General features: G+C 38.8%; 2 protein-coding genes across 2 annotated transcripts; one reads left to right on the forward strand and one right to left on the reverse strand.

Annotated features, from left to right (window-relative positions):
* Window positions 1-90: 90 nt before the first annotated feature.
* LOC137291681 (glutathione peroxidase 7-like) lies at window positions 91-5556 on the reverse strand. The gene is made up of 4 exons (XM_067823110.1): window positions 5257-5556; window positions 4169-4318; window positions 2496-2610; window positions 91-2110 (listed from the first exon to the last, which is right to left on the reverse strand). The coding sequence occupies exons 1-4, from the start codon at window positions 5476-5478 to the stop codon at window positions 1908-1910; spliced, it is 690 nt and encodes a 229-aa protein (XP_067679211.1). The 5' UTR covers window positions 5479-5556; the 3' UTR covers window positions 91-1907.
* Window positions 5557-5589: 33 nt separating this feature from the next.
* LOC137291680 (cell division cycle protein 20 homolog) lies at window positions 5590-16373 on the forward strand. The gene is made up of 9 exons (XM_067823109.1): window positions 5590-5773; window positions 7282-7530; window positions 10796-11050; window positions 11694-11822; window positions 12126-12322; window positions 12728-12822; window positions 13545-13782; window positions 14310-14435; window positions 14767-16373. Coding segments are annotated over exons 1-9 (1590 nt in total). The 5' UTR covers window positions 5590-5772; the 3' UTR covers window positions 15067-16373.
* The last annotated feature ends 6441 nt before the right edge of the window (window positions 16374-22814 follow it).

A 22814-nucleotide genomic window follows, 5' to 3' on the forward strand; every position in this document is an offset into this window, starting at 1 on the left:
TGAAACTCAGCCATGTGAGACTAGTATCAGGATTTGGGGCCCTCCTTCACCCCACAGTCCACAGCCAGAGAGACATGCTTTACAAAAAGAGACTAATGTAAACAAAATTTATTCACATAAAGTAGACCGTCAATGTGTCTTCGAATATCACCATATTATTTGGCACATTTGATAAATCTGTGTTGTGGGCTAAGTACTTCAAATCAGTAAACAGTTGGTCTGTGATATCACCACTTACAATGCCTGCATATACTAGTGAACCTATGTATTGAATAACAAGATGCATTCGTGGTAGAGACTTTGATGAACAAGCTGGTACTCTCCTACCAGGGCATCTTTGAGTATGATATTTTGTACTGATCACATACCCTCTTTACGGCACATACTATCAGTCCGACTGTTAGTGTTACTGTTGAAACTTCTGTTTACCTTGAACTGCGTATCACCCTGCAGAAGGGGCGTGTCATACCTCTAGACATGACATGGTCATGAAAGACACCAAACAGCATTATATCTGACATACATAAACTTCCATTCATAAACAATGTTTCAAACATTTCTCTCCTGGGACACGCTTTAGAGGTTGCACTGAATTAATGATTTCGAAACGTAATATTCAAGGACAGGTTCAAGATTTGACAGCAGTGCAATTCAGAAATCATAAAGCAATATTGAACTTGCCTCTGCTTGCTGTGTTCTACTGCTGTACTGCTATCATATGATTAAAAGATATGTAATAAAACAAGATACCAACATCATGAATACACCACATACTGTGCCCAGAAAAAGACTGAACATAATGAAGTGCCATTATAGTAAACATGCAGTAATAAATAGCACCATCACAACACACGTTATGTGTTGTGTGTTATTTAAATCAGACAAATAGCAGGCGTATAATTGGCAAACATTATTAAAAAGAAGAAATGATATTACATGATATTTTGATTATGATCAGTAAATGGACGGAAAAGACAATCACGAAGATAGCACCAAGCATTGACAGTGATGACAGTACTACTGATCCCACTGTCTACAAAGCCTAAGGTACATGTACAGGGAGCAACTATTTCAAATTGGTATCTCTTCATGGATCGGCAGTGATCATAAGAGACAGTTATGGATTCCCTGAAATTATCTCAACCTACAAGGAACTCTTCTGTAGAATAGGAAAGTCTTGTATCTTTTGCATTAACAGGTGATAAGGTGAGACTACAGAAGTAACAAATAACTGTAACAACAGGATGTGCTCACATAAAATCCATTTCGTTCATCCTTGAGTTCTGTTCCTTTGGTTGATACACACAACACATTCTGTTGACTAATTCGCTGGTACAATGATAATACTTCTTCATGAAAAAGATTAAAGTCATATGTTCCAAAGCATGGTAACCAAACGAAACAATATCTCATTGGACACTCAGTTATCAGTTCTCACTACACTATGTTTAAATTTGTAATTCGGGAATGAGAAACACTGTAGAGGTCACTATGAAATTTGTAAATATTGTTTACAAGGGTCTCAATAGGACATGTTTATAGTTTTACAAAACCCCATATAACAGATAACTAAAATTAATGGAAGCAAAATGCTTCCCTAGAAGGTACTATCTGAAATTTTGAGATTATCAGTGACAGGGAAATATATGCAATACCAGACTAACATTTTCAAACAATTATCTGGTGCCCAACAGTTACAATTCATGGGCCACTACTGTACAATAAAAAAATGCAACCTCCTATGAACGATTACAATTTCCTGTCTTTCATCATTTAATGCACAGAAATGTTGCTGCTTTTGATGAGCAGATTGTGGGGTTACCATGTTAGAGTAATAAACATATTGTACATTTCAATGGAATGAGATGACACATGAAGACAATGATGCCCTGGTTTCACAACTGATCTCATAACTCCTCATGGTCATGCTCATGGTCATCATGGTGTGCCTGGTATGGCAGATCAAAGGGCGTTAACTCTTCCACTGCATCCAGTACAGCTCCTTTGATGTCATCTACGTCTACCCAGGGCCCCCAGGCATCAACCACATGTCCCTTGCCGTTGACTAAGTACTTCCAGAAGTTCCATGTGGGGGATTTACCCGCTTCAGCTAAATTATCAACAAAGCATCAATCAACACAATCAGTTTTCAGAATGAAGTTCCTTATCATAATTTTCACACGCTAAAATTATGAGATTTAGATGCTTGCTAAATTCGCATCCTACACTAGAAACCAATGGAAACCCATTAAACACTGTCTGAAGCTGACTTGAAAATGAAGTGAGAACTACTTTGACAATCCTGTATTTCAAAACAAAGTCTATACAAACATCTGCAAAAACAAAATGGCTGGAAAACCTGACTAAAGATTATGTAATCGTTGCAATGCTAGATGTAACAAATCAGGAAAGGTACCTGCGTTCATTAGCAATTGATCAGTGTGTGGGCATACTTTTTGAAAATAACATCAAACAAAAGACAAGATTAATTTTACCAGTAAGCAGTTTCCATGCCCTGGGTGCACTGTCACCAGTGACATTGACCTTGGCAAACATGGGGAAGTTCACCTTGTACTTGCGCTTCACAAACTGGTCAATGTCAGTACTGCTCTGAAAGAGTAAGAACAAAACTTCACCTACAAAACACAAGGAAAATACTTATTGTTGGTTTTATTTGGTCCAGACATGATATCAACTAACACTTGAGTGAGTGAGTTTAGTTTCACGCCACAATCCGCAATATTCCAGCTATATGGCAGCGGTCTGTAAATAATCAAGTCTGTACCAGACAATCCAGAGATCACCAACAGGACCCATCGATCTGCGCAATTGGGAACCTATGACATGTGTCAACAAAGTCAGCGAGCCTGACCACCACCGTTAGTCGCCTCTTGCGACAAGCATAGACGCCATCTGTGGCAATATCAACTAACAAACAAGTTTAGCAAGTTTCAATTCAATATGATTAGGGCTCAGTATATGTATTTTGCTTATGTTTATCTCTCTAAAACAGAGTCTGTGTCTCAATGTAAAATTTTCTCCCCAGACTGTCTCCATATCCAAAACAATATTCTGAAATATTTGTAAATTCATATATCAACATGCATTTTATCAAAAGGCTTCATTCAAAGCACTATCACTATGAGTAATTCATGTTAATTGGTACTGTCTGGGATTTGTGAAGGAGTAAGGGCAGAAATTGATTTCAGGAATTTCACCATATCCTGATATGTAGTGGCTGTATTGACAAACTTAAAGTTTTTAACTTTCAGGCCCCCCTAAGTAATGGAAGGAATTACGGCAAATTTGAAGGAATTGCATCTCAAATGTAAACAAACGCAGCCCACTTGTGAAACAATTGCAGTGATATCAGTAGTGTAGTGGTAATAACAGAAACATAACGCACTTATCGGAAACAATGTCGGTAATACTTGAAACAAATCTTTGGAGATTTCTCGGCTCAGTTCCGTGATTTGTCGGTTGCGTTCTGAAACTCGCACATCAAAACATGGTGTCACTGGAAGGAGCACCCGTCTCGGTGAGTTTTGTTTTTAGTTTCTACAGTTTTCATTTTCATAATTATCCACCTTTGACCATCCGTGTTGAATGCGTTTAGGTATGAGGTGTTGTCGGAGCCATAAATTATATTTTTAGGAAAAGATCGTCACTGCAAAACAGCATCATAAGTCATGCCCCTGGATGCTACCGATGTTTAGATGTAAACAACCTCAGGTGGCATGACTTATAAAGCTGTTTTGCAGTGATAATCTTTTCCTGAAAAAATAATTCATAGCTCTGACAACACGGAACTGAGCTAAAAAATCTCCAAAGATGGCCGATCTTGTTTCAAGCATTACCGACATTGTTTCTGATAGGGGCCTTGTGTTTCTGTTATTACCACAAAAGTACCGATATCGCTGCAATTGTTTCGTGAGAGGACTGCGTTTGTTTACATTTGAGATGCAATTCCTTCAAATCTGCCGTAATTCCTTCAGTTAGTTAGGGGGCCTGACTTTGGCCATATAGAAATCAATTGATCAAGTTAACGAACAGCTACCTCAGTAATGCACATATGAAAATTAACAAGGCAGGAGATCCTTAGTGCCTTACTGCATCACTGCTCCAGATTATTGTCAACATGCAATCCTAAGCTAATGACAGTACTAACCCCAGGCTCTTGAGAACCAAACTGGTTACAGGGAAAGGCAAGTATGGTGAATCTGTCGGTGTGAACCAGTTCATTATGGAGTCGAACCAGGCCCTTATAGTGCTGATCTGTGTAGCCACACTCGCTGGCCACATTCACCACTAGGGATACCTGCAATACACAGTGCACAACATGTGATAAAGCAGCATATTTATACAATATTATTATGTTTACAGCAGTTTAGTTATAACTTTGCATTACAAGAAACACATTTTCTGCTGAGATCGCTGATGAGTGATACTTAGCAGTTGTTTTCATCATTGACTAGTAACTAGGAAGTGGTGCAAGTCTGTGAATTATCAAAATTTTGCAATGTAACGAATATTCGGGAGTTTTAACAAACTTGGAAAAATTGTAACTTTTCCCTGCCCTTCCCAATAAGACTCCCCTTCCTTACACCTAATAACGTTACTTTCTCGTTATGCTGCGAGAATGGGAGACACCTCGAAATGTCAGCGGCGGATAGTTCAGCTAGCTAAACGTCGTGTTGCTGCCAAGGCAGGTGTAGGCCTTGGTGGGAACACGACGTTTAGCCAGCTGAACTAGCGGCAGACGACCATGTTTTTCATCGAGCTCAAGTGTGATAATACACCTGATGGATCAAGCAGTTGATAGAGGCAGATGTTACAGGGGGAATCTCTTCATTTAAAACAAAATGAATACGTACGAAAAGAACTGTTTGTATTACATTTTCAGCCAAAATCCGTAAGTACCGCGAGAATAAGACACACCAATATAAATATATTACCCATCAACAGTTTAGACTCATTTAAACTTAAATTAAAGCACTCAATATTTGTTATGTTCATATAAATGGTTACAATGGGCGTAATCGCGTGTCTTAAGCAATTTGGCAGACATTATATTGAGGGATAATTCAAGGATAAATGTTAAGCGAGTCTCCCACCGATGATGTTAGATATTATGAATAAGAAATGGTTTGTTTCCAACACATGCCACAGATCTGTAATACAAAGACCTCCGCTCACTGTAGAAGTCCAAATGCAGATCCAGCTATCTAACATGCTTATGCCGTAAAGGAAACCAACCTTTCCCATATACCTTTTCAAAGGGACCAGCTTTCCTTTCAGATCATACACGTCATACATGTAGAAATTTTTCGCCGGATCAAATTTCTTGTCGTCTGCAACACTGCCCTGTTCATTGTCGAAGCATAAAGTTGCAAAAGGAAATGTTGCTGTAAAACTGATAGCTAACGATACTATGAATGTCATATCGGAATGGAATACACTGTTTCTGAACACTTTCATTGTCCAAACAACCCTGGAAACAAGTGGGTCCCCTTTGAACAGCACACGTGTAACCCAACCAAATGTCAACAACGTGGAACCGGAAATCTCGGAAAGTACCGTTGAGATCTCACACAAATTGTTTTGAGCGTCAATGTTCAGCAAACCAATCAGCGTTCGTACAGCCGAATGATTGGCCAATAACAAAGCGGTAAACTTAAAACACAGAACGAAGATTCGTTCATGTTAAGACACGCAGGAGAACGGGAGACTGAAAAGACAATATATTCGTTTTAGTTGTCAGCGTTTAAGAAAAGTGAGTATAAGTTAGTCTGATATCCAATGAGATCTTTTTCATCCGTGATCGGATCTTTTTTGTGAAGTGTAGTAGCATATTTTGTGAGATATTTCGATTAACGTCAGATTGTGTATATTGACACAAATTTTGACTAGTCATATTCTCGCCCTTAGTGATATGGGGTGTTGTCAACAAGACTGTTAGAAAAATTCAAGCAAAAAGATACACTATAGTCAAAGTACCCAGAGGGTCAGAGGACAAGCTATAATCTGACAGAAGTGACCAGATGACTGGAGAATATTCAGTATACAATCTATAATCTGACAGAAGTGACCAGATGACTGGAGAATATTCAGTATACAAGCTATAATCTGACAGAAGTGATCAGATGACTGGAGAATATTCAGTATTGACTCCGCGTTGATCATGTCAAACTGCCAAATTCATGAAATAAAAATGTTGGAGTATTATAGACTAATTACTAGTCTATTAAATGAACTTATTTGACAGAAGAAAGAACAGTTCATAATTTAAAAAATGCATAATGAAAAGGAGCTCTGAATCCGAGACTTCATTTTTTTAAATCTAGACTTCCATATGATCTAGCCTTGCATGGTGGAATGGTTTCAGGGTCTGTATGACAGACACTTTTCGATCGCTTTAAGAACATTCATAATTTTCTCCCAAATCACATAAAAACCTATAAAACCAGTAACTTACAAAAGACAACTTTCTGTTAAACTAAGCCACCATCCAGGCATTTACAGATCACAGTGTCTGTGTGACACACCTCTGTGATGGAAATAACACTGATTTTGAGCACCTAAAGCATCTATACCATACCTATATTGCCTGACTGAATTCTACATATTCTCGTCACTTTTATTCCCAGCCCTTGATATAGAGCAACATTGTAGAACATAGCTCGTTTAATATATTTGCATTAAATAATGTGGGGAAAGGGTGATATGCTTTTACACATTTCAATATGCTCAAGGTTATGCTCAATGTTAGAAGATGCAATACATTGCTGGTGGGAAAATATATAAACTATCACAATGCATGTTTTATTGAATGAGTACGCTATACAATGAGACATTACACTGTTCTAATCCTGTATCCATCTTTTAATTATCATAAATCATATTTCAAACAAGAAAACCCAAGTAAATAATATTTAGCATGAAGCATGAGATGTTCAGCCTGAGAAGTTGTTGTACTGCATTCTACAGGTTTTCTGAACACTGTTCTCTGAAATGTTTTTGAATGAAGTGTAATGATGCATAAGTTGGTTTGATGTAGACATCAAACAGGTTCCATTTTGCTTGCTTCCCATTATTATAGGCAAACAGAATAATACAGGTAAATCAGTGGGACTTAGCAGCAGGTGGGTTATGCTCATGTTACTGTTAAAACCTTTAGAGTTCCTATACGAACTAAAGATGAAAGAAATTACAAATTTTAAGTTTCTAAAGAATTGAATATTTGTTAGATGAAATGTTCAATGGGTCATTTTGTGTATTTAGTGTCTCACTTCAACCTGGAGAATGAGGTGAGCAGTTTGGTGAGGTTGGAAGCTCCTGTCACTGGCGTGACAAGAGGGCCACTCACATCACGATGGACAAAGAAGACGGATGCTGACTGCAATGTTTCAGTCAACAACTCGCTCAATGTCAGCACATCTGCCAAGACCCCCATGAAGACTGCCAACAAATCCATTGGTGCCGGAGCCAAAACACCTTCAACAGAGTCAAAGAAAACCCCCAAATCTTCAGGTAGGGAAGCAGCTGTCAGTGCCCAGTATTGTGTGTGTTCAGCGTGCTACTTGGATTCAACAATCACCATATATTTTCATTCATCGTATATATACCTTTTGCAGATTATCCTATTATATTGGATAGAAAATAACACAGCTTGGGTTTGATGAGATGTGGACATACTGGTACATCATAATGGGTTTCTCAGTTTTACTATGGGAGACCTAGACTCCTTGTGATAACCCTGATGTCAGGAGAACCATGATGTGCTAGATGCAGTTAGTGTAAGCCATATGGAACCTGCATGTAGTCTAGGTTAGAGCAGACTGTGTCTGTTGTTTGAGTGTACTATGCTGTGTGGGGATCAGACGGTGTTGACTTAGGTTAGAATCCAACTGGTGTGGGATTTATTGGCCACCATCATTAGTAAGCCGGAAACTTGCTGAATAGAGTGTTAGAAAACAAGCTTCAAAGCTACACCATTGTTTTCATGACTGCAGTCCATTTGGCTTTAAAGCGGACTGATGAATTGCAGTCTAACTCGTAAACTAATAAACATAAAATACTCAGTGAAATGCTGATCATAATCAAAACTGAATTTTTTTTGCAGAATTTATGTCTTCAAAATGAAAAACAAATGTTTGAAGGGGTTGGATACAGTGGTGTGTTCGCATACCATATGTTGGGGGATGTGACAGTAGCAGCATGTATTTATTTTATGCAGTTATTTCCCCATATGTGGCTTCAAATCATACTTTACAGAGGTTAAAAAATCCCATTGCCTGATGCCCGGGACAAGTTAGTTTGCATCTAGGGCAATCAAATAATGGGATCTTACTTGTCCTTGAACTACTACTAGTACTAGATAATTTCCACTCACGGTTTCAAACTGCAAATAAAGTTGGAGTTTATTTCATATCTGCTCAAAATGTAGATATTAAATTTAACAATGGTAATAAAGTAGAATTATCTTTCTTTGCTATTTATCACTTCTCGAGAGATAATCCAGTAAACGTTAACATCAAATACCATGTTGATTTATACTTTCATAATTACATCATCATATTTGTGTCCTAAAATCTGGACAAGTGGAAAATTAGTCAGGACGGGTTACTTTCTTAAAGGTCACATGCAACCAAAACATCAAACATTAGTAACACAGTTATAACTTGTTCACGATAAGCAGAATTATGAGCATATAATCGCAAATCGAAAGTGCAATATTTTGTACTTGGGTTTACCTCCCTCGAAGCGAAGCAGCTGCGATACTGAACCCAGTCAGTGCCGCTGGATGTGCAGTCAAGTGTAACAGGGTTTTCTCATAGGCCACTGGTTCATTTGATGATGCGCTTAGCCAGCTTTTTGTTTATGGCTTGTAAGCCCAATAGGTGTTAATTTCAAATTGCAAATGTTCAGTAATGGAAGTTGTGTATTGCATATTGTCATTAGTAGACAGGCAGGCAGACATATAGGTGTCAATAAACCAGACATTCTGTTTTCTCGCTGACAGTCTATCACAATCAACACGTTTTTTGTGTGTGTAACGAGTAGATTATTTACTTGTTTATGTACTCAACCAAGACTAGACTACTGCTCACAACCTCATACTCTGGGCAGGCATACAGTTTCAAGCTCCGTGAACTTACTCCCCATGCATGCTCTGTGAGAGCAGTAATAATAAATAATAATAATAATAATATGTGTATTTATAATGCGCTGAATTCCACACATAAAGCATGCTCAAAGCGCTACATTAGGTATTTTTCCCTCGATCACCGGATGTCAATCTCAACAGCACATCGTATTTCAATCTCAACTCCCTGGGGAGTATACAACTTTTGCTGCCACTAGGCGCACCGAGTTTATTGTGGCTCTCTCATCCTAACGAGGTACCCATTTGACAGCTGGGTGGACTGGGACACATAGTCACAGCACTTTGTCCAAGTTTACTGCACGTTGCTGTACCCGCAACTAGGTGTATGCACGTGTTCATGTGGCCACCATCTGGTCATATGCCAACGGATTCGTGGGTTCTTTTAAGTGCACAGGGTTGCGTACTGTACACTAGGGGTTGTGACAACACTGAAAGAGTCTGCACACAAAGTTGACTCCAAGGTTTTTACACCCGGTCACAGGTGGGCTCGATCCCGAAACCTCAACGTCGCTGGATCACTAGCCTGGTGCCTTAGCCAGCTCGCCCACCATGCCCCCAGTACAGCATAGCTCATAGCTGTTGAAACCAGTATTTGCCCCAATGCTAGGGGAAAATTAGTGAATTGTTTGAACTTGCGGGCTTTTTTTCATCACGTTTTTTTTTCAGCTTCATAGGGTGTATTGACATTTTTGATGATTTATTTCTGTAAATGGATAACGAAAGGTATCAGAATCTGGAAAGTTGTGTTTTACGTTGCATGTAACCTTTAAAATCATTTGCCCTGGTCTAGTGGGGTTTTTTTTTCAAAAAAATGAACCCATGTTTCATGATATTTGGCCACATGCATTTGTCCAGAGGTAAACCTGTGCAAGAGTTATCTCCCCTGATCATATTTACTTTGGGTATGCTGTTTTAGTTGGAGATAATGTTGATACGCTCTGGTAATTTTTTTTATATATTTGAATATAAATCTAGTGTGAATTTACTATAGAAATTTGATTTAAAAACCCCCAAACCTTTATAAACATCATATTGCTATTGAAGATTCAATAATTTCTTAAAATTCTGTTGTTTTTAAAACTTAGTGTGTCAAATACTACATACTGACCAGAAAATTGATTTTCCTGATTTAGTTCATATCAATACATTTCTACAAAATGATGCCAAATTTAGCAATTTCATGACATTTTGATATTTGGTATGTAACCTCCTTAACAAGCTATACTTAAAACATTTAGTTCACTGTTAGAGAGGAGTACAGAGGAAGTTATTGATTCATTAACCTGTGCTGTGCCGTCTCCATCCTTTTTCGCACACCTGCTTGTCCCATTCTTTGCAGTCCTCTCTCGTAACATGCTAACAAACAGTGAACTGTACCAGTATTTTAATGATAGTTTGTTAAAGAACTTTTTAGTTTTTAGGGCATTAATTCTGCAAAAACCTTATAGAGTTGGCATAATTTGATTGTGATCTGCATTTCATTGAGTATGTTAGATTTATTAGTTTTTTAGTTAGATTGCAATTCATTGGTCTGATTTTGAGTTAAATGGACTATAATCTTGTGTATCGTTATGGTTCTGACCTTAGTATTAGAAAAATGTATATATCTATTCATTTGTCACATGACAGGCAAACACCGAACTCCTGGTGGTAAAGCCCCCAAGACACCTACAGGAGGGGATCGGTTCATCCCCAACCGTGCTACCACTCAGTTTGAATTGGGCCACTATAAGATAGTCAGCGAGGGTGAGAAGCCAGAGGACAATGAGCTTCTCAGTCCAACTCAGCAAGAGTACCAGCGTGTGATGAGTGACAACCTCAATGGTGAGCTCCTCAACAGCAAGATCATTGCCTACAAAAGCAAAGCTCCTCAAGCACCTGAAGGTACTGTGATTGGTTGCCTCTGAACATGTTCTATGCAGTCATCAGTCTTGTTGTATATCCAACCTGATTGATGTATCAGGGTTAGGCAGTGGGAGACTACTGTCATTGTTTTAATTATCATTTTTTGTGATCTTGTTACTGAATCTCCTGACTTCTAAAGCAACATCAAACTTACTTCATTCAGGCATATCTCATCAGTGGATTCCAATGTTATTTTGGATCCCTGGTGGGAATGCTGGTGTCATCAAGCGAGGCAGTTGGCTGCGGCAACTGAGTAGATTCGACTTACAGTTGGATTCTTTTTGGCAGACTCAATTATTTACTGACTGCTCCTAGAGTCCTATATGAATGGAATAATATTGAGAAAGCAGTTAATGAAAAATGCCTCACATATTTGAAATAGTTCCTTTTGTGTTTTATGCTGCCTCGCTACTTCAATTTTGTATTGTACCAAACATCTTATGCAAAGTATAGCAAGACTGAAATCCACATGTCAAGGTTGCCTTCAGTGTGATACTACCAGCACCTAAAAGCCAAGGAGATTGTCTAACCAGCTGGAATTGATTTAGAATGTGTTGCTTTATGAGTGCATAGAAGAGAAGGGAAATGATTGCTGTGTTTGACATTGAGTGACTGTTCCCAGGCTACAACAACAATCTGAGGGTGTTGTACAGTACTACCAAGACGACTGCTAGTGCCAAGAAGACGATACGACACATTCCACAAGTACCTGAGAGAATCCTCGATGCCCCAGACATCCTAGATGATTATTGTGAGTACTGCAACTTGGTGGTAATTATCATTGGGGTTACAGGTGGCCTCAAGGACTGATTATCTGCACTCTCTGAAGCTGTGAATGTTAGGGACTGTAAAACAGTGAAGCTGGGAAGTAATCAAGAAACACTCAAGATTCTCAAATGTTAGGTGAAGAAACTGTCCATGTCAACACATTCAGTGTTTAATGCTAAGTATCTTTCCTGATGGCAGAGTAGCTTTTGCATGTGATCTATCATTTCAACTTTTACCTATTTAACTAAAATTTGAATCTATCACTGACTGACTTGAATGTTGTCAGACCTGAACCTGCTGGACTGGTCAGTGAACAATTACTTAGCGGTGTGTCTGGGCAGCTCAGTCTACCTGTGGAATGCCAGTAGCGGTGACATCAGCCAGCTGTGTCAGATGGATGGGCAGGATGAGTACATTGGTGCTGTGTCATGGATCAAGGAGGGCAACTACTTAGCTGTTGGCACCAGCAGTGGTGAAGTCCAGGTGGGTCAGCCAACAGCTGTCACTCCAGAACCCCTTGCAGACATGTCAGGAGTACTGTCTGCAGTACAGGACTCAGTCCACTAACATCTGACTTCCAGCAACTGAATTCTCATACTTAAGCACAGACTTAGCATTTATGTATTAAAAACAATAGTAGCATCAGTTTGTGGAAGAGATACCCTTAGAGGATTGTCCCATTAGTCCCAATTTTCTGAAGCCAGAGTCTAGCTAAGTTATGATGCTGTCTGAATGTGTCAACTGGTAGAATCAGCTGTCCATAGCTCTTAGTGAGGCAGGTACTCGCTTCTAGTAACATGCTAGAATGGTGAATCCAGCATCAATTTTGATAGGGTTAAACTTATGATCCCTGAAATACTCAATTTCATATTGTAATGTGTGTTTCAGTTGTGGGATGTGATGCAGCAGAAGAAGCTGCGCAGCATGCGGAGCCATGCTGCACGTGTTGGTAGCCTCTCCTGGAACTCCTACATCCTCAGCAGGTGCAAACTCTGTCAGTCTTGGACTCCATGCACCAACATGCCACCCCATTAAGGCTCTCACTTTATCCACCCCACTAACGCACTCACTTTATCCACCCTACTCACTCCACCATGCCTACCTGTACTCCATCCACCCACCCACATCATCCATCCACTTGCTCACTCCACCCACCCGTACCTGTACTCCATCCACCCACCCACATCATTCATCCACTCACTCACTCCACCCAACCCCTCAATTGCTTAACTGATCCACCTTGGCCACCCAGTTACTTCATCAACACACTTGACCCATTCTGTGTCTCTTGCTGGAGACCAGTGAAGGTCCCGGGGTAGAATAGGCTTTCATCAACCCATGCTTGCCATAAAAGGCGACTGCTTGTCTTAAGAGGCGACTGTGCTTGTCTTAAGAGGCGACTAACGGGATTGGGTGGTCAGGCTCGCTGACTTGGTTGACATGTCATTGGTTCCCAATTGCGCAGATTGATGCTCATGTTGTTGATCACTGGATTGTCTGGTCCAGACTCGATTATTTACAGACCGTCGCCAAATAACTGGAATATTGCTGACTGTGGCGTAAAACTATACTCACTCTCTTGCTGAAACATTCGGCACATTCTGTCACTTTTTTTCTTCTTGACTTGATTTTAAACTGTCTTCTACTCATCCATTCCTGTTTAGCAGTTTGTACACAGCTCCTCATGCATTGCCCTCTCTTTCAGTGGTTCGAGGAGTGGCAGCATCCACCACCACGATGTTAGAATGGCTCAGCATCATGTGGGCACTCTCACTGGGCATGCACAGGAAGTGTGTGGTCTCAAGTGGTCTCCAGATGGCAAATACCTCGCCAGCGGTGGCAATGACAACATCCTGAACATCTGGTCAGCAGCAATGGGTAGCCAGACTACAGAAAGCACTCAGCCCTTATACTCCTTCTCCCAGCACCAAGCAGCAGTCAAGGTACCTCTGCAATTCAGTTAACAGTTGCTGATATTCACTGTACAATCTACTTTCCAGCAGCAGTCTAGGTCTGCCAACAACTGTAGCCAATATTTATGGTATAATCTAGGAAAGAAGTAGCAGGTTTGACACTGTATCCAATTTGTATAAATAGATGCTTATGTCATTGATCACTGGAATGACTGGTTCAGACCTGGTTATTTACAGATTGCCACCATATGCAGGGACGGATACAGCTTCTTTAAGAAGGGTGGTGGGGGGGGTGCACACTTCATTTTCAGTTTCAATGGTCATATAACATTTCTGGACAAAAGGGGAGGTGTGCACCCCTCCAGCCCCTCTCTGGATCTGCCTATGATATGTCAGTAGCTTGAATATTGCATAGTGCAACATTAAACAAAACAGTTATGAGTTTACATTAGTGTACATTACTTACTGTTTGGTTTTGAAGGTAGACAATAAAGAAATATGTGAAATATCAATGCTACAAATATATATGTTTTGTAAGACTTACTGTGTTGTTGCAGGCTGTGGCCTGGTGTCCATGGCAGTCGAGCCTGCTGGCTAGTGGTGGTGGAACGGCTGACCGACACATTCGCTTCTGGAACTGTAACACTGGAGCCTGTTTGAATGCTGTTGATACCAAGTCACAGGTGAGTATAAATCTCATAGCAGAAATGCTATTTTGTTCACACTGTTGTCTTGTGTAGAGTAAAGAAGGTCAGGATTAGTTTTGCATGAGTTGTTTGAGAACATCAGGCTTGAAAAGTTTCAGGTTATATGCCAAAAATTCTTGTCCAAACTAACTGCATAGATCAATGCTCACGCTGTTGATCACTGGACTGTCTGGTCCAGACTTGATTATTTACAGACCATTACCATTATAGCTGGAGTATGGCTAAGTGCTCACTTTCGTAAAATGTTTTTCCAAAGAACTGACATAACACATTGGCAGTGATTTTCATGTGTTTTATACACCTTCAGGTGTGTGCTCTGCTATGGTCGACAGAACACAGGGAGCTCATCTCAAGTCATGGGTTTGCTCAGAATCAGCTGATCATTTGGAAATACCCTGCCATGTCAAAGATAGCAGAGCTGACAGGTCACACTGCAAGGGTGCTACACATGGCCATGTCACCAGATGGCACTACCGTAGTGTCTGCTGGCGCTGATGAAACACTACGGCTGTGGAAGTGTTTTGCAGTTGATGAGAAGAAGAAGACCACCCAGAAATCTGCATCAAAGGGCACATCCTCCACGCTGCATCGAGCCCTGATAAGATGATATTTACATGAACAATGATCCACTCTCTGTGCAATATGATGTTGTACTACATGTGCAGGACATTTCCTATTCATGTGTCACTTTCATCAACTTATCTCATCCTTGTACACTGTTTCTTACACTGCAGACGACAACCATTCTTCATCAAATCTAATCTACATGTGGCTGTCAGATATCTTGTAATTATGGCAAGATGCACATGCGTCGTGTGCATTACTTGTTTGTTGCAAGAGTGTTGTTTGTTGTGGCCGAGTGCTGAGAGTCCCTATCTCAGCCATCTGTTCACTATCTTGATTGACATGGAGGTGAGCAAGCTGTACACTGGTAATGAGTAGGGTTTTGTACATATGAAAAAAAACAGACTTTTGAAGCCCATATTGGAGAAGCTCCATAAATGAAAACCCATTAAATGAAACATAAGAACCATTACAGGCTCAACTGACTGCACCTGGATGAGTGATATTAACAAAGCTCACAGGAGGTAAATATTTGTAACATTGTTTTGTTATGTATAGTGGGAGCAAGATCATGTGTAATAACACTGCACTAACAGTGTGGAATAATAGGTCAGTTAAAACTATATAAAGCCAGTGCTTTATAGTTGAAAAACATATCTTCCAATGTTCATTCCACTGTCAGCTAAACAACAGACTACCTACAGTGAAGTTTCACATTGTTTTCCATCCTAAAAGCTTGGGGCTGAGATTCCAGACACACACCATCCATAGTTCCTCGGAGTTCATGACATCACCTCTTTGCTTAACGCCCCCCTAGGAGATCATCACCTGTACCGACACAGCATGTAATGCGAGTACTTGTCCTGCTACAGTATAGCGTATCGGCACCATCCACCACCAAGCTCTTCTTACCAGCCCGAGTGACCGGAGACTTGAGGAATGTTGCTCAGTATTGGCAGGTTGGAAAGAGTAGGAGGAAAAGAGATAAGAGGGTGGTGATGATTTTCAAGTCTCCAAAGAATTTATCATGCCTAAATATACTAGGAATGTGTGCATTATCAAAGCTGGGCCGACAGTGGTGATTTCCATCTGTAGTTTGTACTCTTTTCATGAACTCAAACATACTGTACTGTTTTCGTTTGTTCCCATCACTTGGTGTACATTTTCACTAAAACGGATATAATGAACTGTGGTTAAAATGAACTACAATTAGCAGTCCCATTGAGTTTGTTATGACCATTATTTCCTTTAACACAGTGATACTTTTGTACATAATTGTTGTACTTTGAGGTAATGTACAATGCTAATGTCAAATGTCTATATAATTTCAAGAATAAAATATTCAGAACATAACTTGTTATTCTCTTCAATCGGCCATCAGATGAGTATTGTCCAGATAGGGTGGTTGCATGTGGTCCTGTGCATACAGCTCAGGTCACAACTCAAGTTGAGTGTGGACAAACCTGGGTAACCAACAAAAGATGTCGTACTGGCCAGTAGCAAGTAATTCAATAATTTCAATCAAAATAGGATATTTGCAAGAAATATTTTTAATCGCCTGAAGGGAAGAAAGAGAGTCTGAATGGTTTATATACTGTTTACGTGTACAGTGTCTTTCAACATATATTAGAGCCATTAATATGGCACTTGCTTCAACTGTGAAAATGGAGCTGTTATCTGGTAATCTAGAAGATATAGTTCTGGATCCAGTCACCATGCATAGTATTTTTTTTTTTTTTTTTTTTTTTTTTCAAACTACATGTATATATGTATACAGCATGTCAAATCAAAACAAAGGATACATTACAGCACAGGAACACACGGAAATGTGAATTAATAATTTGTAACTATACACTTGCAGAACAAATCCAGCTTTTGGTGAGTAGGACTGCAATCGATGACTAATAAAATGACTGGCGGCTACCACTGTTCAACACAAACAGCTATGTTGACTCAGTTCAAAGACTTTACACCCATTTTGATGATATACTGACAGTGAGGAAATGACAAATACTTCATGTGTACTTTTTGTCCATGGTAAAAGTATGGATGCTGTGATGCAAAGCCACTTATGTTACAAGTACAACACTGTAATCACAGACACTCATGCTGAGGTACTGCATTTCACCTGGCCGGCTATGAAATGCAGAGTTTCCTATGGGGGCAAACATGTTTCCGAGCTGCTGACAACAGGTTAGAATACCATACTACAGCAACAAACAGCTTCCCATGTCCCACATTACAAAGCCAAAATACAACAGAAGAACATGGTCATAACAAAGTTATTAAATATGTTTTAATTATGTTTGATTCTTTGATTGCATGTGACCTTTAAATATTGCAGAAAATAACAGAATTATAAAATGAGCATGTATGTTATTCCCCACCCGTAACTACACATGTATCTACATGTAACTACATCTTTCCATTTTGAACATATACGGCTTTGTTACAAAGTTCTTAACCCCCTGGATGCCACAGGGACATATATGTCCCTCCTCTACATACCTCACTTGGAAGTCTAATAACATTCTAAATATACCACGCATATATAAATACTTCACAGTTTTGAATTCTACGGAAAATTCCCAGTTTCTTGATACCATCCACTATTATCTCAGACCAAGCTAAAGTGCTTAAAATCGTCTTTCAAAATAGGCTTCATCGTAAATGCCGCCATTTTTCAAACTGTACAAAATCGAGATTCACAGCGTTATTTGCAGTATCTTTTGAAATGTGAAAATCGGATAATTACTGGGAGTGATGAATTTCAAAAATAGCATATTAATGATCACTGATATCAAGTTTTCATGTAACCAGTAATAATTCTGAAACGTCACCGATGTACCCAGAATCGGTGGGATGTTTTCGAAAATACACTTACACGAACGCGCGCTTTCCGCCGGATAGTGTTTACAAAATCACGTTTCGAGAAGGCCGGTATTGAGACGCCTATTGCATCATGTATTCTTCATAGTTAGCTGCGACAAATGCATCATTGAATTCCCCAAGCATCTTAGAATCAAATTACAAAAGGTCTTTGTCACCAATACCAACTGTCTAGACAAAACGAAACGAAACATACTTTGTAAGAAAACGAACGCTGTGCTCGAAAGACAGCGCTTGACTGCACTGTAAACAAAGAAAAATTCCAATTTTACACTGCGTAGCATTTTCGGAGATTTTCCAACATCCAGACGTCTAATCATTGCTTACAATGGCTCAATACTTTTAGTATATTCGGGGGAAGAGTATCGTAGCAAGAAAAAGCAAACTGAAAACAGATGCAATGAAATAATTTGGTAATTCATAAGAAACTGTCAAACTTTTAGTGCAGCGTGACTCCATGACTGACGCAAAATCACGCAGAACGACAACGGTACTTATCGGCATTTCTGGCTTCTTCCGTCATTTACAATGTAAACGACAAAAACATATAACAATACACAGATAGTCAGAATAATTCTGATTACTTACATGTCACATTTATATACAAAAGATCCCTGAATCAAGCAAAATGTCCTCGCAAATTCCTGTGTACCCTTCTCAGCGAAGCCGCCACTTTGAAAGAAATCGGTCATCGGTAGTGATGTCACACGTCAACATTGTTGCACATATTAGGCAATTTCTTGAGGTGAAGGGCGGTTGAACAAGAGTAAACACAATGCCCAAGCCATTCCGATTGCATCTTTAGTATTGTGATGTATATTTTGCATATCGTTCAGATATTTTTTCATGAAACTGATTTCATTATCTACATATATCCATGTTCAACACCATATCATATGTGGATATAAGGTATGCGTTTTTATTCTTTGAAAGCTTTTGATTGTTTGAATAATACTTACATGGGAAATTGACTCAGTAAGTGTACTATACCACATTTTAAGCCTCTACACAAGTGTTGGAAGATCACACGTAGCCTTTACTGCAACATGTGCTTTAGTTCCCGTGATGTGCAATATTCAATACGTTGGGACAAATATTGCAGTTTCATATGAACAAGTTAATAAACAGCGATTTAATTCCAACTTATAAGTAAAACGGATAATATTAATGAAAATGATTTGCACATTTTATGAAATGTAGGGGCGCACATACTACTATCTAAAGGAATTGTCTTGTTCATTGTATTGGTTTATGTCGTTTTTATAGACAAAACAATTATGAATATTAACTGACCAGGTGCGAGTTTGTCAAAAACGTTTCATGATTCATTATCATTTTTCTCGATAATAAAGTCAATTCAAATTCGATTAAAATATATCTGATGGCATAATATCTAACTCAAACAATATTTATACGAAAATTGTTAAAAATATATAAACCAGGTCATGTCTTAATTTGGACAAACCTTACGTCCATATCCTAATACTTCTGTACTGAAAAAGCGATCTCTTTGTACCTTTCATTGCATACTTATGATGGAATTGATTTCATAATTATGAGAAGAAAAGTCTATTTCCTAAATGAATATTCAATGAATAATCAGGTATTGTGAAATTTTCATTTATGCTAAATTGATGCTAGGCAGGTGCGCGTGTTGCTCACAATAAGATATGTAGTAGAACCGTGTAATTGTTGATATGTTCAGGGCACTATTTCAGTGATAAAACCATTCATTTTATATTTTGTCTAAAAAGTGTTGAATTCTGACACAGAAGCCGAGATCTTTTACACATTGAGTGGAAATTAGGTTAGATATATACTAATCAGCAACCAGAGTTGTCTTTTTCCGACGTCACAAAATGCACGAAACATGCCGTGACGTCAACTAAAATGTCGCATTATTTTCAGTTATTTCATTACATTTGAAATTGTGGCTGTTACTTCGTTAATAATGATGCAAAATTAATAAAAACACATCTACACAAACAGGAGAATATGGGAATCTAAGAACTAAAATATGTATTGGATAGGGACATCCAAATCGCTATTACCTGCTTTTTGATGTAGTACACTGGCATCTTATCTTACAAATTGTGAATCTACCAAACGGTATCCTCTCACATTGGGGAACTTTGTATTGGAATAGTTTGGTTCTTTGTGAACAAAACATCACGGAAATATACTGTCGGTATCCACAGCAAATTCTCTTCATGTGATCTGAATTACATTGACCTAATGTAAACCATAGCTGAGTTATGCCCCCTTATCTTTAAACGTGCATGAATACTGTGTCGACGTTTGACGTCATGGTAGAAAATCGATTTTTGACATTTATTGCAGGTCATTTTTGATTTTGTGATTATGACGTTATGCATTAGTACATACATCCATTTCATATACAGTTATTTCGTTCAGATATCAAGCTGTATTTTCTTCGCTCACACTTTCCGTAAAGATGCCAAATTAAAAAAAACCGTAGCAGAGTGCTTTTATTGGTGCACGATAAAAAACGGAGAAATTTACTGTTTTTCAACACACACAAAAGTTTTGGACAACTTTTAGCAGTGTCTATTTCTCAGACCCCTGAGGTAGCCGCATATATATTTATACCAACTGATGTGAAATTAAATATTCTACATTTCTGTGCAATTTTATAGCCGTACGCAGATCCAGTACCACGCGAGCGCAATCTCGCACAACGTTCACTTTTCAAAACTTACGAAAATGTGCGCTTGACAAAAAAACCTCGGCATCCAGGGGGTTAAGCCTCTACACAAGTGTTGCCCGGGAAGATCACACGTAGCCATTACTGCAACATGTGCTTTAGTTCCCGTGATGTGCAATATCCAATACGTTCGGACAAATATTGCAGTTTCATATGAACAGGTTAATAAACAGCTATTTACTTCCAACTTATAAGTAAAACGGATAATATTAATGAAAATGATTTGTACATTTTATCAAATGTAGGGGCACACATACTACTATTTAAAGGAATTGTCTTCTTCATTGTATTGGTTTGTGTCGTTTTTATAGACAAAACTATTATGAATATTAATTGAACAGGTGCGAGTTTGTCAAAACGTTTCATGATTCATTACCATTGTTTTTCGATAATAAAGTCAATTCAAATGCGATTAAAATATATCTGTTGGCAGAATGTCTAACTCAAACAATATTTATACGGAAATTGTTAAAAAGATATAAATCAGGTCAAGTCTTAATTAGGACAAGCTTTACGTCCATTTTCTAATACTTCTTTACTGAAAAAGCGATCTCTTTGTACCTTTCATTGCATACTTATGAAGGGAATTGATTTCATAATCATGAGAAGAAAAGTCTTTTTCCTTAATGAATACTCAATGAATATTCAGGTGTTGTGAAATTTTCATTTACGCTAAATTGATGCTAGGCAGGTGCGCGTGTTGCTCACAATAAGATATGTAAAAAGTGTTGAATTCTGACACAGAAGCCGAGATCTTTTACACATTGAGTAGAAATTAGGTTAGATGTATACTAATCAGCAACCAGAGTAGTCTTTTTCCGACGTCACAAAATGCACAAAACATGCCGTGACGTCAACTAAAATGTCGCATTATTTTCATTTATTTCATTACGTTTGAAAATGTGGCTGTTACTCCGTTAATAATGATGGAAAATTAATAAAAATACATATACACAAACAGGAGAATATGGGAATCTAAGAACTAAAATATGTATCGGACAGGGACATCCAAATCGCCACTGCCTGCTTTTTGATGTAGTACATTTGCATCTTTTCTTACAAATTGTGAAACTACCAAAAGGTATTCTCTCACATTGGGGAAATTTGTATTGGAATAGTTTGGTTCACTGTGAACAAAACATCACGGAAATATACTGTCCATATCCACAGCAAATTCTCTTCATGTGATCGGAGTTACATTGACCTAATGTAAACCATAGCTGGGTTATGCCCCCTTATCTTTAAACGTGCATGACCTCTCTATCGACGTTTAACGTCATAGTAGAAAATCGATTTCTGACATTTATTGCGGGTCATTTTTGATTTTGTGAGTATGACGTTATGCATTAGCACATACATCCATTTCATATACACTTATGTCGTTCAGATATCAAGCTGTATTTTCTTCGCTCACACTTTCCGTAAAGATGCCAAATTAAAAAAAATCGTAGCAGAGTGCTTTTATTGGTGCACGACTAAAAACTGAGAAATTTACTGTTTTTGAACACACACAAAAGTTTTGGACAACTTTTAGCAGTGTCTATTTCTCAAACCCCTGAGGTAGCCGCAGTTATATTTATACCAACGGATAGGAAATTAAATATTCTACATGTCTGTGCAATTTTATAGCCGTACGCAGATCCAGGACCACGCGAGCGCAAATCTCGCACAACGTTCACTTTTCAAACCTTATGAAAATGTGCGCCTGAAAAAAAACTCGGCATCCAGGGGGTTAACTGGGAAAGACAATGGTCTAACAACAGCTTGATGCTGGATCAAGCCCATCTCAGTTGGTTAGGCAAGTGTAAAAAGTTGTTCAACTATGTGATGTGGTAGCTGTTCAGCATAGTGAGAGTTGTTCAGCTATGTGACATGGTAGCTGTTCAGCTTAGTGACAGCTGTTAGCTATGTGATGTGGTAGCTGTTCAGCTTAGTGACAGTTGTTCAGCTATGTGACATGGTAGCTGTTCAGCTTAGTGACAGCTGTTAGCTATGTGACATTGTAGCTGTTCAGCTTTGTGACAGCTGTTATCTATGTGACATGGTAGCTGTTCAGCTTAGTGACAGCTGTTCAGCTATGTGATGTGGTAGCTGTTCAGCTTAGTGACAGCTGTTAGCTATGTGATATGGTAGCTGTTCAGCTTAGTGACAGCTGTTCAGCTATGTGATGTGGTAGC

The sequence above is a fragment of the Haliotis asinina genome, chromosome 7, assembly GCF_037392515.1.
Source record: "Haliotis asinina isolate JCU_RB_2024 chromosome 7, JCU_Hal_asi_v2, whole genome shotgun sequence".
In the NCBI taxonomy this organism is placed as follows: Eukaryota; Metazoa; Mollusca; class Gastropoda; order Lepetellida; family Haliotidae; genus Haliotis; species Haliotis asinina.

Excerpts from the sequence above, each read along its gene's own strand:
- LOC137291681 (XM_067823110.1), bottom strand. The coding sequence starts at position 5,478 with ATGAAAGTGTTCAGAAACAGTGTATTCCATTCCGATATGACATTCATA. Across the intron at positions 2,611-4,168 it reads TTGGTTCTCAAGAGCCTGGG|AGCAGTACTGACATTGACCA; the intron begins GTTAGTACTGTC and ends TTACTCTTTCAG. Across the intron at positions 2,111-2,495 it reads GGCATGGAAACTGCTTACTG|CTGAAGCGGGTAAATCCCCC; the intron begins GTAAAATTAATC and ends TTGATAATTTAG.
- LOC137291680 (XM_067823109.1), top strand. Across the intron at positions 11,051-11,693 it reads AGCTCCTCAAGCACCTGAAG|GCTACAACAACAATCTGAGG; the intron begins GTACTGTGATTG and ends GACTGTTCCCAG. Across the intron at positions 11,823-12,125 it reads AGACATCCTAGATGATTATT|ACCTGAACCTGCTGGACTGG; the intron begins GTGAGTACTGCA and ends GAATGTTGTCAG.